This window comes from Stegodyphus dumicola, chromosome 1 (assembly GCF_044657685.1).
Source record: "Stegodyphus dumicola isolate Sdum_Otavi_A_Nest chromosome 1, ASM4465768v1".
NCBI lineage: Eukaryota > Metazoa > Arthropoda > Arachnida > Araneae > Eresidae > Stegodyphus > Stegodyphus dumicola.
This window is the reverse complement of record NC_140768.1, coordinates 154,222,381-154,238,463: the sequence shown is the minus strand read 5'-3', so window position 1 is coordinate 154,238,463 and position 16,083 is coordinate 154,222,381. Positions and strand designations below refer to the sequence as shown.

At 36.3% G+C, this 16,083-nt stretch overlaps 1 protein-coding gene across 5 annotated transcripts in view; it reads left to right on the top strand.

The window, feature by feature from the left end:
• The window catches only part of LOC118200338 (protein Obscurin-like), a 500,451-nt gene that overhangs the window by 434,207 nt on the left and 50,161 nt on the right, over positions 1 to 16,083 (top strand). For all 5 annotated transcript variants that reach the window (XM_085822284.1, XM_085822292.1, XM_085822266.1 and 2 more), the window contains 5 exons: positions 1,292 to 1,492; positions 9,449 to 9,587; positions 13,891 to 14,063; positions 14,887 to 14,913; positions 15,396 to 15,548. In XM_085822284.1, the coding sequence (XP_085678410.1) occupies positions 1,292 to 1,492; positions 9,449 to 9,587; positions 13,891 to 14,063; positions 14,887 to 14,913; positions 15,396 to 15,548 (693 nt within the window). The remainder of the gene's footprint in view (positions 1 to 1,291; positions 1,493 to 9,448; positions 9,588 to 13,890; positions 14,064 to 14,886; positions 14,914 to 15,395; positions 15,549 to 16,083) is intronic.

The window sequence follows — 16,083 nt, the reverse complement described above, 5'->3', positions numbered from 1 at the left end:
AGAGATCAAATCTTTGGGCTGACTTGTAGAGTTTATAAATTTCCACTTCCATAAATCATTCGGTTATGGCTTTCGCTTCATGAATAGGGACATTTTCTTAACGGAAACTTTATGGTCCAGTTCTAAATTGCTTCTGTAGAGGTGTTGAAATCGAATTAATGACATGTTGCCTCATTTCGACATTTAGGGTACGAGGCGCAAAAGTCTATGGATCAAGACCAACTCAAGAAAAACAAGCCGACGTAATAATGCTTCCTCCGCCCCATTTTAGAGAACAATGCACTTTGGTAAGCAGCATGCGTATTCGCCAGGTCTATATTACACCAACAGAATGACAAAATGTATAAAATGTGCTTTTTCACTTGGCATCACTCTTCCTTTATTCTAGCCCTCTGAGGGTCATGGAAGTACACCTCCGCATAGAAGAATGGTTTTCCAATTCGTTACATACGCAAATTTCTGATGGTTTTGATTTCAGGTGTGATGTATTATATTGGAAGAAAACGAGTCAAAATGTTACAAAATGAGAATGTACTTATGAAATTGAAATCAAGAAAGTACTATTTATTCATGGCATTTGGGGGAATTTGAGGGTTTCAGAGCCAAGCGGAGTTAGTGTCCATAGTCAATAGAATCAATGTTTTGTTGCATAGTAATAAGCGATAAGCGTTCAGGCTAGGGATAATTGCTTTAAGTATTGTAGGTGGTCCGTGGAATAACAAGTTAAAACACCTCTTGAAGAAAGCTGCAAGCACTAGCATCATTTCCAAATGCCTAGCTGAAAATCCGTTGTCACAGTTTTAATGAAGCTCATCGGGTTGCCTTATCGTACGCGGGAGGTTTCCCTGCTTTGGGCTTTCTAAATATCTTACATTTCCATTTCATATAATTCATTGCTGCATACAGTGTCTGGAACCGGCCAGAAATCTCGAAAAATGCCCTGATAGAATCTATGGAAAATGATAATCATCTCTCTTTAAGCCTGACCTATTTCTCCCTGTATGGCCGTTTCAATAATTAGGGAAAGAGACTATTCGCCATGGCCGTTTTGACGCAATACGGCAAGATAAAATACAGTGATGTAAAGAAAAATACGTCTCGACGGCGAAATGTCCCGACGGCGAAAAGTTCTAGACCCCAATATTCATAGCTAGTATACATTTTTACCGATCGCTGTTGGTTTAATGACATGCATTAATGAATTTTGACTCATTTTGCATTCCTTTAAGAGGTGTCCGGTCATTAATCACAATATAGTCTATATTGATAATAAATGACTTCATTTTTAAAGGGGAACACAAGGTATCATCTATCATGCGGTGGAGCGTAAGACTGGAAGAAGTTTAGCAGCTAAAGTGATGCATGGCACAGGCAAGTTGATGGACTTCATGACAGCCGAAATGGATATTATGAGTCAACTGTCTCATCCTAGACTAGTGAGGTTATGGGACGCACATAGTACGAAGTCATCCCTCACACTGACTACGGACATGTATCCTTACTTGCAGTAATTTTGCTTTAACGTCACCAAAATATTTACAGCTATAAATGTTATTTTACAAAATTATTTTAAGTAGCAAATTCAATAGTTCTAAGGTATATGAGGCTTTACTAAAAAGCACTAATTATAGGAAAGATTTTATTAGGGTTATTTTGGCAAAATTTTTGTATTTTCTTCTATAAGTGATAAGGGTTTATTCAGATTGATTGCCTTGATTTGAAATGGCTTTCATTTGTTTTATTTCCTTGTACGAATAAAAGGAAGTATTGTAATCGTGAAAAATTTCGGGCATTATTTTTCAAAGAAAATGTTCATTTTGGCCGCTCTAGAATTCATTTCAAAGATGTTTTTGTGTGACATATGTACGTGCGGTTAGAATTAAGTTCTCGTTTCTCCAAAACAGATCGTAAAATGGATATAGAATGGATTCAGAAGGGACTTTTCCGTACGTACAGACATATGTATGTATCTCTCATAGCTCAAAAACGTGTATAAGACTGCTACTATAACATCTAGTTTTGCACCTCCCTTTTTAGTAGTCGCAATCGACCGCACCAAGCGTATATATATGTATACATACATATATATATATAGTATATATATATAGTATATATATATATATATATATATATAGTGATCTCTTTTACCCGGCTCAGTGAGCTCTGCCTTTTATTCGTGTATATTCGTGAATTGTGCATTTTTTGCTTTAAATGTGATTGAATTATGTTGTTCGTAAGATCCCGTTAAGAATGTATGCACCTTTAATTAATCTGCATGCAAGAGTTGTAGAATTATCAAAAATTTAAATGTGTAAGTCACGCTAGGCCTAACTTGTCGGATATTTATTTACGTTTGAAACTCTTAATAGTATAGTGAATTAAGTCAGTTGGTATACCAACTTCAGTGTGTTGAGCAACTTGTATAAGATCATATGCAACTACCTACAGGATAGAAGACTCCTGGCAATACATAACGCGGGAACATTAGAGCAGAAGCAGACAAGAGGATGTCCGCAGGGGTCGTGCGCGGGCCCACATCTGTGGAATTTGACTTTTAGCGAAGTTCTATCAGCAACATGGCCAGCGCACACCCAGATTTACTCATATGCTGATGACGCGGCATTAATAGTAAAAGGTCGGACTAGAGATGAGTTACAAACCAACTGTAACGAGGTATGTCAACTATTCCACGTCCTATGCAATAACTTAAAACTGCAAATTGCAGAACACAAGTCGAAGATTCTGTTAATCCCAAAAAAAGGGAGGATCTCTTGTAAGAAGACCCACAATTAAGATCAATGGACAGAGGATACAGATAGTTAACCAGCTGAAGTATCTGGGTCTAACGTTCGACTATAAGATGACCTGGATTCCACACATCCAGAACATCAAACTCAGGACAATGTCCATAGCGAAACAGATGCGGCTATTCTATGGTCACAAATGGGGTCTAAATCCCCACATTCAAAAGGTTCTTTTCATTACCGTGGTGGAAAAAATCGTTACTTACGCAGCTGCTGTTTGGGCTCACCCAATGCAAGGTAGGAAAGTATAACATCTTTACACCATTCAAAGACCCTTTGCATTGGGTATCACCAGAGCTTACCGTACGACCTTCTCAGACGCCATTAACGTGCTCCCTGGCCTCCTTCCTCTACACATTCGTGTCGAAGAGGAGGCAGCAAGACAATTCGTATTGCAACTGAAACGACCAGTTTCCTTTGATGAAGTCAATTACCATCCGGAGGATTACGAAACCAACAGCTGCCAGTTCAGTGTCCATCCAGCGGTCAAAGGCACGGGAATAAATATTACCATCAATCCCACTACGACTCACCATCCTGCACAGCACACCATCTACAATGATGGTTCGAAAATTGACGAAAAAGTGGGAAGTGCGTTTGTAGTTATGCAACGAGGTACAATAAAAGACCAATGGAAGGGACAGCTGCGAAAAAATAATAGCGTATTTCAGAGAGAAGCAGTGGCGATTGCGCAAGCAATTCTCTACTTGCAGTCTCACAACATCCGCAACGCTACTATCAAGACCGACAGCTTCTCGTCCCTGTATGCAATAGGAAATCCAGACCATCCTTCCGGCATAATACAAGGTGTCCAAGAAGACCTGCGAAAAAATCCATCTCTCCGTACCAAATTGTAATGGATAAAAGCGCATGGCGGCTACCACGGTAATGAATTGGCAGACCATCTCTTCAAAGAAGCAGCTACAGGACCGTCCGATTTACAAATTGACATCCCATAGCCTGTCTCATTCCTGAAGAGGACTCTGCGTTTAAAGGCAATTGGGCTATGGCAGCAGACATGGGACAATAGCGAAACTGGGAGACGGGCTCATTACCACATCAGCTACGTGGATATCACCAGGAACATTGCTAACAAGCAACTGGTCAGGTACATTACGGGTCATGGACCATTTCCAGAATATTTCAATAGATTCGGCATAAGCCATTCCAGTCAGTGCACCTGTGGACAGACTGGCTCTCCGAAGCACTACCTAACATCCTGTCTCCTTACAGAAGAGCTTCACGTCAACTTTCCGTCCACAAATCGACAGGCCTTCTGTAAGTTTTTAATAAAGCAAAGGCACCTGGTCAGAAAAATCGGGCTCCTAATGGGCAAACTGGCAGGAATAAATATGGATCTGTGCAAACTTAGCCAAACTCACAGACTGCCACAATAGACAAATAGCGATTTGGTGACTGGCACCAGTATCTAATACTTTGAATAATACTGAATGTGTGTACAACACTGATAGTCCTATTGCATGTATATACAAGCATTATTTAACGAAACTGGATTATGCCAATTATCTGTATTATGTTAACTAACTGAACTGTGCAATCGAATTAGCATTATCTGTATCTGCATATATTTATATCTTCTGTACCTTATATCATTTATTTCGTATCATCCTGTATCATGCAAACTATTCAACACCCTGTATCATGTATTCTGATATCCGCATATATTATCTCGTATCATGTATCATGTAACTTATTCATTCAACTTATCATGCGCCTTGTATCAAGTATCCTGGCATTAGCATAAATTTGTATTTCCAGCGCCTAGTATCATATATCTCGCAAAATCTTAGTTATGTAACTTATTCTGAATCCAGTATCATGTATCCCGGCATCTGCATATATAATCTCATATCATCTTGTAACATGTAACATTCTGCACCATGTATCATGTATCTTGGATCTTGGTATCTGCCTATATCAGTATCTTCTGCACCTTGTATCATATATCTTGTAACATCCTGCAATACGTAACATATGTTGTAAAATGTAACCCTGTATGTTTAACAAATATCTCGTATTCTCCTGTAATATGTTTCATATATCTCGTATCATCCTTTAATATGTGACCTATTTTGAACCTTCTTTTCTTAAGTATGTGTATGTCACCTTATGTATGTCACCTTATGTATTTGTCACCTTATGTATGTCACCTTATGTATTTGTCACCTTATGTATCTACCGCACCTTATGTTCTACGTATCATGCATCCTGGCATCTGCCAATATTTGTATTTTCTGCATATTGTAACATATATCTCGCATAACCCTGTATCATGCATCTTATTTCGCACCTTCTACCATGTATCCTGCCACTTATATCACTCTGCACGTCATATTATGTATCTTGGCATCTGCATATATCTGTATCCACAGCATCTTGTATCATATATCTCGCAACATCCTGTAACATGTAACTGATTCTGCTCCTTATATTCATAAGTACGTGTACGTCACCCAATGTGTGTCACTTTAGATATGTTCTTATGACTGTCCCCTTATACATCTCATGAACCCCATGTTCCTAGGTAAGATGTATTTAGGCATCTGAATATATATGTATCTTCTGCATAGTCTATCCGTAGCCACCGTATGTTCTTATGTATCATGTATCTAGGCAAGAGATAAAGGGGGACATGGCGCTATACTGATTAACCGTATTGGTAGAGGGATGGTGCCCACGTCCTCCGTCGCATGTCGCATGTTTCATGTCTTTTTTCGCAGTGAGACCAAAGTTAACTTTAAATTTTTGAGCACCGAGAAATTTTGTCTTTCTACACGTTTGACGAATTGCTCGTTCTTGCGTAAACTCTAATTTTAACTTTAAAAATTGTATTTTTAACTGTTTCTAACTGTGTTTGATGTTTTAGGTTTTTTCTATATTTTACAATTTTCAATGAAGCTGTTTTGAGTTTTAAAGTATTTTTGCCTTGCCGTGAAGTCAGAACTGAATCGTTTCAGTGAGAAAAATATCTTTAATGAAATGCGGAGAAATAGGTTTAGATGAAGTGAGCTAAAAAAAAAAAAAAAAAAAAAGTGTATAATTTAATTGGCCGTATAAGCAAGTCATGTAGTGTCCACATCAGATTTTTTAATTTATAAGTGAACAATGACAAATAATACACTTAATTTAAGTACTTTTCTCATTATATTAAAGTTTCAATTGTTTGTACTTTGTTTCTGTTCACAAATGTCCATATTATTGCATACAGAAAGAGAAATGCGAGAATATAAAACAACAATCTTATTTAATGCTGTCAAAAAACAATGCTATCTGAGTACATCCTATTTAGATAAAACCTTCCTGAGTATTTCAACTCAAGCAAGATAAAATAGCACGCTTACACTTTCAACCTAGATTGCATCTCCGATTTTTATTCTTTTCAAGTTCCAGATCATATTTAAAGGGGAATGAAACATGTTGCCAAATGATAAAACATGAATAAATGGTCCCAAATTTTGAGTTTCGTATCGCAATAAATAACTTTCAAGTAATTATTTAACCTAACGCTCAGATATTAACAAACCTAGAAAACGAGTATTAGGTTGTGATAGTATTCTAACTCCATTAAAAAATATCTGATGACTTCCTCGAATGGCCTGTTAAATTATATACATTTTTTGCTGTGTTTCCTTCAAACTTATTTCCTGGAGTTCCATTAGGGATTGATTTCTCATTCATTTCATTCAGTTCTCATTTCGTGGCAAGGCAAAAATCAATAAAACTAAAAATATCTTCATTCAAAATTTTAAAATACAGAAAAACATAAAGTACCAAATGCAGTTAAAAACAGTTAAAAAAATAACTTTTACAATTAAAGTTAGAATTTCTACTCCAAAACAAATAATTCGGCCAACGGACAGGAAGGCAAAATTTTCGCTGCACAAAATTAAAATTTACTTTTGGTCCCACTCGGCAAAAAGATACTGAAGTTGGTGCACAAACTGACTCCAACTAATTATGCCACTAAGAGTTTCACACGTAAACAAATGGCGGCGTTGTTAGGCCTAGCATCACGTAAACTTTTAAATTGTTGATAATTCTATAACTATTGCCTGCAAATTAACTAAAGACGTAAAACCCTTATCCAGATTTTAAGAACAACGTAATTCAATCACATTTATATAAAAAAATGCACAATTTACCAAAATACAAGAATTAAAAAGAGCTCATCAAGCCGGGTAACAGAGTTTGTCTGTTATTTTTCAAGTGCCTGCCTTATCAACTGTCTACACCAGGTTACACGTCTACTTTGGAAGCAACGGGTGACTAGGAATGAGGGTTCGATTCCGGAGAGGGAGTTCGAGAAACGGCGATCACATCCAAAGAAGGCAGCAGGCTGGCATATTACCCACTCTCGAAACGGGGAGGTAGTGATGAAGTTACTCTTTTCGGACCTCATAACTGGAATGAGTTCACTCTAAATCCTTTAACGATGATCTGCTGGAGGGCACGTCTGGTGCCCACAGCCGCGGTAATTCTAGCTCCAATAGCGTATATTAAAGTTGTTGCCCTTAAAAAGCTCGTAGTTGGATGCTACGTTTAATCTAGTGTTCTGAATATGTAATATATTCCAATTGATAATTGCCATAAATTTCGACAAGGTAAGAATTCCGTGCGTGTTAACAGCTACAGGGTCGAAAACGTTCGATCGGGAATGGAAATGAAACACTGCAGATGCTTTTATATTCACAGAATCTTCAGAAGACAGATAGAAGAGTCAATAATTTGATCTTAACTTCTTTTCAGAATTAAATAATGCCTATATGAATACGTATTGTTTTCGATGATAAGTAGTACACTTATGTGGCATTCATTATGTCGACTCTGTCATAATTTCTACGTTTTTAAACTGATCTCATATATCTCGTTTGGTGCTTGATTGCAACGATTGCAACCAAAAATTGAGGTACACAACTATATGTTGCAGCAGTCCCATACACAAAATTTCAGCGTCCTACGGCTATTCGTTTTCGAATTATGCCTGATATATACATGCATACGTACGTCACGAAAAAATCTCTTCTAAATCCATTTTACAATCCGTTTTGGAATAAAAGAGTCTTTTACTTTGTCCGTACATACACATGTCACGCAAAAACATCGTTCAAATGGGTTCGAGAGACATCAAAATGAATATTTTCGTTGAAATATGATACCCGAAATTTCTACGATTACAATGCTTCGGTTACTTTGCACAAGAAAGTAAAACGACGCAGAGAATTTCTGAAAAAACTTTCGCTCCATGAGAAGCGTATTTCTGTCAGTAACCTTTGACACTGATAAAATTTTGTGTAAAATCTACTCTAATTTAGAGTTCTTATTTTATATACCAGCTCCGCAAAACGTGCAAGATAACTATACCAAACCTATGAAACAAGTTTGTGGTGGAATTATGTCGCAGGTTTAAATTTGCACCAATATGTATATAAATGAAATGCTGTTTTAAAATTATGTATTTAGTATGTATTTTTAATATAATTTCATGATCTTAAGTGATTTATATGTTGCTAAACAGAGAACGTCCCATCAAAAGCACCCAAACTCTGCAAAGCCAGATCCCAGAGCCAGATTTAGGCTTGATAAGGCCCTAAGCTGTTTGAGATACGGGACCCTTTATAAGTCTGTTATAATATATTTTAATACTATTTATACTACATTTTAATTTTGGGGGGCTCTAAGCTGTAACTTGTATAGCTTAAATCCGTTCATGCCAGATTCTTTGGTTCCATAAATAAAAAATACCAAAGATCTGTTTTCGAGACAAATGCAAAAGAAAAGAAGGGTGGAAGGGAAAAAAAATCTTTATTGGAAATGTGAACATCGGTACTTGCATATGTTTATATAAGAAAATGTTAAAAAAGTCTGTCTGGTTATCGAGGTATGCATGCTCGCGTCGTCGAATAGCTGATTACACAAGTTGCAGCAGCGTGGTGTCTACCAAAGTCAACGCACCGTGAAGATGAGCAGCTAAGTTACTTTCTGTAGTAACTAGGTCTCGATACACGAATTCCGTCAGATGGACCCATAGGAAGGTATCCAAAGGTGTCAGATCTGGCGACCGTGGCGGCCATAAAACCGCGCCCCCCAAGTCCAATGCAGCGGCTTGAGCAGTCCATATCCAACCAAACACGTGCAGAATACATTATTAGCATGCGAAGATTACCGGTAGTTACTAGACGCAGCCTTTTAAATGCGGTTCAAATGACAGCTTGAAGTCATTCCACGCCGAGCGCATGCATGCCTCGATTTGGACATTTTGAACATCTTCCTAATATAAACATATGCAAATACCGATGTTCATGATTTCACGTTTTTTTTTTTTTTTTCACCGGATTTGACATCATACTTTTCTTTCGCATTTGTCTCGAAAACTATGGGTCGTACCAGTGCAGTCTTTTTACGCATTTTTTTTTTTTTTTTTTTTTTTTGGTGTTTGCGTGTGTGTGTGTATTTCAAGCGAGCAGCGTAGCTATACAGAGTTTGGTCTCGATGGAACATCCTGTACATTTGAGTTGGTTATCCAATATCAGGATGAAGATTCCAGTTTATGATGGAGGGATAACTTGCATTCTTTACTGTTAGTATTTTTTTTTTTTAATTTTACTTCCTTAACAATAGCACAGTTGTGGCGGAGGTGAACTTCTACCTCACATTTTACGTCAAGAAAGGTTGACAGAAAGTATTGTTGCCCACTACATAAAACAAATATTGGAAGGCCTGCAGCATATGCACGAGAAAAACATCGCCCATTTAGGTTTAACTGTAAGTAGTCAAACTTTTATAAACATTTAACGCTGAAATTTATTAGGAAAGTGTATGCTTTAACAGCGCAAAAATAGATAATTTGTTTTATGTTATTACGATATTGTTTATGCAAAAGCTGCCTTAATGAAATCATTAATGATAATCTGAATTGAAAATGGAGTATATAATGTGTGTAATTTCATGCCAAAGAAGTATTTAAAGAATATTATTATTTATATTCAGAAATATAGCTCTGAATTTGAAAACATAATCATTATAATTTTTGTTGAAAAAAACGTGTTTTTTGAGTTTGTATGTTAACATTGCTAATTTTTTTAATATTAATGGCATAAGTACATATTTCCCCGGTAGTGCTTCATTTTAACTGTCTTGCACAATCTCTGCAATATTGCTATAAAATTATAAAATTATGTGAAACTATTTATGTGCGTTATATTATGTATTATTGTAAATGCCACGTTGTAATGCGGGAAACTCTTCGCAAATACCGATTTTCTGCTTGTGAATAATGCTTTTAGAATCGGATATTATTATTTGTGGCATTTAGTTGTTCTGATGCCTAGATGCGATATCTTAAATTTTCTTTCTCTTCCTCATCTCCATTACCCTATATAAGGTACCCGATAAACATAATTCCTATGTGGAATTCCTAAGTTACCTGGATTTTCTTTTAGTGCTATAGATGGCGCCCAGATGAGCATCTTCTCTTCTTTTCGCCATCCAAGACCTTGTACCAGAGACACATATCATGTACCATTCACTCTAGGTCTCCGTAAAGAACTCTGTAATTGCATGGAAAGTACTGCCTAGGCAGTAGAGCCCCGGAATAACTGCCCAGAATGCTGCAGTGCCGCAATTTTCAAGTGCGCATCGGTATTGCAACTGAGGTTGAGGCTTCGACTTCAGATCATTGCGCTTCTACTGTTCATGTGACACTTATTCTTTTAAAGCTATTGTTTGCATTTTATTTCGCATTTGTTTTGTAGTATCCAACATGCATTTGCATTCTATTCGGATATTTTCAGACAGCTAGAAGAGTCTACATAGTTACTTATTTTGGATCTAATTTTGCATTGTAAATTTTCACAAGAAATGCACGACTTTTAATTATTTTATAGGAAAAATTAGGCAAGAAAAAAATTTGAAACAACTATTTACGACTATCGCTTGTAGTTCTAAATCAAATGCTATCGTTCATTTTCCTACACATAATTGCTATGTACACAACTTATGCTGTTTTTGGTGTAGAAAAACGTTAGATGTTATGATAAGGTTTAGCCCCCTTCGGAACCAGAAACTTGTGGTCTTCGGCCAGATAAGAGAGGTAAATTATGGGCCAGGGAAAGAAGTGATGAGAAAGAAGACACATATATCCAAAATCAATGTATTCGTTTCATGAACTCAAAAGTTTTGTTGGAAGAACTCAAAAGATCTGCTTGTTAGAAAGACTAGTGCGAAGCACATACGATCTCATAAAATTAGCAGTGCCGCAACCTTGTGTTGGACTTAGATTGAGTCAATAAGTCAACTGGTTTCGAGGGCAAATAGGTATAAGTTCCTCTTTATCAGGAGAAAAGAAATCTGCAAGACTGGAAAGCAGCGAGCGCAACGGTCGTATTTATTCCTGTGGCAGTAAAGCGAACTTTAATAGTTATGAAATTGAAAAATTAAGGTAAGAGAATTTTAAAAGCGTTAGATAGGCCTGGTTTGGACTTAAAGTAAATAACTAAACAAGATAAATCTTTCTGAATGTGAAACGCTTCAAGAAAATGCAGTTCACCAGTTGAAGAAGCTTTTTGAATAATTTTTGCAGACTCAAAGTCAAAATTATGATTAAATTTCCACCCATGATTAGCTATTGTTTGATTTTATATATATTATACTTTCGGGCAAGGAAAGGCAAGGTTGCCAGATTTGGCGCAAAATAGCCCATTTGGCGACAAAATTGGCGATGTGCTATAGACGGAGCGAGAACATTCTAGAAAGAATTCTTACCTGTTTCCACCTGAATGTTCAAACGCTATATAAACCCTTCCTGTACGCGGAGTAAAAATATCGTGGAGAGTATCTTGAGTTCACTAGTAGTCACTGAGTTCAGAGGTGAGCTCAAAAGCGATCGACCGAGTCGGGAGCTGTACGTTAGTGCTTTGCCTTGAAGCTGTCTTCGCGGTTATAGCCTGATAGCCTGAAGACTGTGTTGCTGATTGGTTCAGCGTGTTTACGGTAGTTTTTCGACAACTGTAAAAACTTGTCTTTGAAACTGGCCCGTGTAAAACTGACGAATAAATTGTGTTTTGATTTTTCATCGAGTGTTGTCATCAATCACTCCAAATCCAAGAATCCGTAAAACGCAACAATATTTATGTGAAAAGTGTGTTCTATCAGGTGACATTTAATTTCAGATTAAAAATGTCACATGGCATTTAGGCTGGAGATAGTTAAATCTCTCTTCTGGTTGCGATAGCAAAAATACTCAATTCCCGTATGTAACTGAATATGAGTTTGGTGGATCTCTCAAAGCCCTGACTTAACACTCGTATTAAGGCAAAACCTCGATGCAGACACGTCATCAGAATAGTGTTCGTGATGACTCACCTGCTTAGATATTAAATCAAAACAAAAGTGTTTAATCATATTTGGTGTAGAATGTACAGTGTTGCTGCCTAAAAGTTTGCAAGTACTTACCTTGTTCTCTAGAACTTTATGCGCGTTAACGTTGTGTCTGTCTGGAAGTTTATATTACACGTATTTACGTTGCAAGTTAATATTCGCCCTTAGTCTCTATAAGAGTTAGTCTAGTTTATATTATCTAAGAAGAACAAATTCTAAAAGCTACACAGACACAAAAGCGCAGGTTGGCTCTGATCCTAAAGAATCCATTAGCAAAGGTGCCCTTCAGCAGGCGCGGAACAGGCTTTAGTTCTACCCTCTAAAACCTTCCTTTAAATGCAGACTCCTTTCTACTACATTTGAATACACACATTCACATTCCAACAGGAAAATAGAAAGTGAGAAAGACAGAAAAGCAATTTGACATAAAATAACTGTTGTTGCTTGTAACTAATCTCGCTTCTCTGATATCAGTTCAAGCCTACGAAAGACGCAAGGTTGCGCCTGTCGTTGGCAAGAGCCTTGAGCACCATACAGGTGACAGTACGACTTTTCCCAGTCCCCCCCTGCAATGTTGAGAGACAGAACCCGGGGGAAAGGGTCTGATTATCTTCCACCTCTCTTCCCCTATACCAGCCTCTCGAGAGGACTTGCGGCTCCCCGTATATTTTAGAGTCCCCCCATGTTGCACAGCCACTATACATTTACAAGCATCCATGTCTTTTCGGGGATTCGAACCCGGGCTCTTATGTATGAAATCACTAAACATTGTACCAGCTGGGCGGAATAAAATAACTGGTTAGGAAAACTAAATGAATACTTAATCACATAACTGTCATTTTTAAATGTCATATTTGCTGTAGATACTGTCACTTAGAAATGAAGTTATGGTTTTAGTAAAAGAAGAATCAGAGTTCGACTGCTAAATTATATAATAAAATTGCTTAGCTGCTAGTTTTAAATCAATCTGTCTTAGCTTATAACAATTTTCTAAACTGGAAACGAGAGGTGTTTGAATCAATTACATTCTGATTAAATTGCTGTTTGAAACATTACGTGATAAAAGATTTTAGCTTAGCTTAATATTCCGCACATAAGAAATAATGTTTTACTACTGGGAAAATCGGGGACATAAACCGGCTGTAAACAAACGCATACAGTTATCCCCTGGTAGGAAAATTTGATAAGCTTGTATCCTTAGCATAATTATATTCCATAGCGGCAGTTGTACAAAAGGTTTTAAAAGTCTTCGGCAGTTTCTCAGCTTTCATTTGATAGATAGTTTTGTAGTAAGATAGATAGTTTAAGTAATTTTCATGAAAACAGTTTGAAGTCTACTAGCTATATTTTCTTTTTTTATCTATCAGCATTTCATCCTCTTTTTCGCATTCATATTATTTTCCGCATACTTATCTTGATGCAATGCATATCAGCATTTCATGGAATAAATTTAACGCAAACTTTCATTTATTTAATTTATTGATATCAAATTAAAAGACGTTTGTTGCAAAATCTTGTAAAATAAATTGTCCTCAAATTTCAAAATAAAGCAAGCAAAATTTAATACAAGTAGCTCTTTTCAGAAGTTTATTCAGGTAGCTCAGAAATTTCTAAATACATTTCAAATGAATTTCCTACCAATTTTTTTTTTCATGCGCCACGTTAAGGGACTACGTTTTTTTTCTTATAGATTGGTGATGTGCTTTTGACAAGGTATAACTGTGACAACATCAAAGTTGGTGATTTCGGACTAGCCACCCGTCTTTATCCTGGCAGAGAATACGTACAAGAGTACGGGCATCCAGAATTCGTTGCTCCAGAAGTTGCCAACAAGCAACCAGTCACATTAGCTGCTGACGTGTGGTAAGTGTGACCTCACATACAGACGTTAAATTTGTAATAGTGCTTGTAAGTAATTACATATGAAAATGGCATTTAGCTCATAGCGTTTATCAGTCTTTTGGGAGAAAAATAAACGGGACTAGTCAATTGTACCCTTACCAAGATTCCAAGCATGAGTCTTCTAGTTGCTACCTGGATGTATTAACCGTTTGTGCCATGAGAACACGCATGAGGGAATGCGATAATTCGTTTCATTCTCCCTTCGATTTAACGCTTGCTAGGCTAAAAGGTTAAAAGGCGACTGAGGATAGCCACGATACCCAGTATACTAAATTCTAGTATTGATGAGTTGCACTTCCCCATATTTCAGTTCGGGCACCGTTGTAGAGGCACAATTAGGCTTTCAGATACAAGGAGTGGAGTAATCACCCATGTCTTCGTCGGCATTAGAACCATTCCATTTGATTAAGTGCATGTGCTTACTACTTACACTACAGAGGCACGCACGGGGAACGTATATTTTTCTTATAAGCTATCCTAAGAACATATTTTCTTTGAGTTATTTTATTTGTGGTATGATTTCGTTTTTATTTTACGAGTACAAATATCATTTTCGGGTACTGAAGTTAAGAAGTTAGTATTGCTGCGTATTCTGCTAATAGAATTTTCGCAGAAATAATTTCATTTGGTTTGCGATACTCGTTTTCGAAAATCATTTCAGAAGTCAAAATTATTTTTATGTCAGAGCATATGCAGCAATGATTTATTACCAAAAATATATGTACTTGTGTTAATATAGCAATCTTGCATTTTCTAATTTTCTGTTTCTTTTCGTTTTCTGCAGGAGCGTCGGAATCATCGCTTATATTTTGTAAGTATTATTTTTGATACTGCAATTTTTGGATGCATTTCTTTTTACTATATTGCATTGGTTATAACAAAAAATTAGTATAATGAAAAATAATGAAATACTTACACGTCACGCTAAATAAACATATATCTCTTGCAGAATTTATTATTTTCTTTATTTTTTTTGGCTATTTCGTAAGTAGTATCTGCCATGTAAAACGGAACTATCTGTTTTACAATTTGATCTATGCTCGAGGCAAAAAAGCTATTCATTCTAAATTGACAGAAAAGAATTTTGAAAAAAAAAATAGTCATATAAACATTTTCCATGCGAGAATCTTTATTTTTGTAAGTGGCATCATCAGTTAAAACACTTGTGGTTGAGCTATTGTCAAATGAAAGCTTTTTTTTGCATATCAACAATTGAAAAGCTCATAATACGATAAAGAGATCACCCAAAGAGCATAATCTGCAACGAGTAAAGAAATTTTCCAATATTTGCAGACTTGTCGGCGATTCTCCATTCCTCAGAGAGAACGACAGGGAAACTTTGAAAGAAGTGCAGCAAGGAAAGCCAGACTTCTTCCACGATGGTTTTGTTGTGCTATCTGATGATGCGAGGGACTTCGTAACACAGCTGCTACAAATAGATGCCAGGTAAAAACTATGAGATTTTAATATTATAAGTTATTAAAATAAAATCCATGCTGCATTATCTGATTTAGAACATTATATTTTTTTTAATTATTAAATATCCAATAATAATTAGCACGTTATTTCATTTGGCCAGCAAGCGAAGGCCTGTCATGCTCCTATTACATAAAACAGAAATTTTAAAGAGATTTAAATTTTCCAAGATGTAATTAATGATTTTAAAATTTAATTTAGGAATATTAATTTTAAATTTAATTTAGGAAACGTAGAGTGTAAGAACTGCGTAATAAAAAAAAATCTGATATGTACACCACATGACCTTCTTGTACGGAATATTAAATTATACGTATTTTTTCTTAAATTTCATTTAAACTTATTGGATTGAATTACATTTACTTCGTCGATAGCGCATAAACCACAACAGAATAAATACACTCTTTAAAATTCACTATATTTGTTTACTATAGCGACACTCTGGCGCTACGTTCACTTAACAGCTTTATATTTCGTTTATACTATAACTCAGAATGCACAAAAT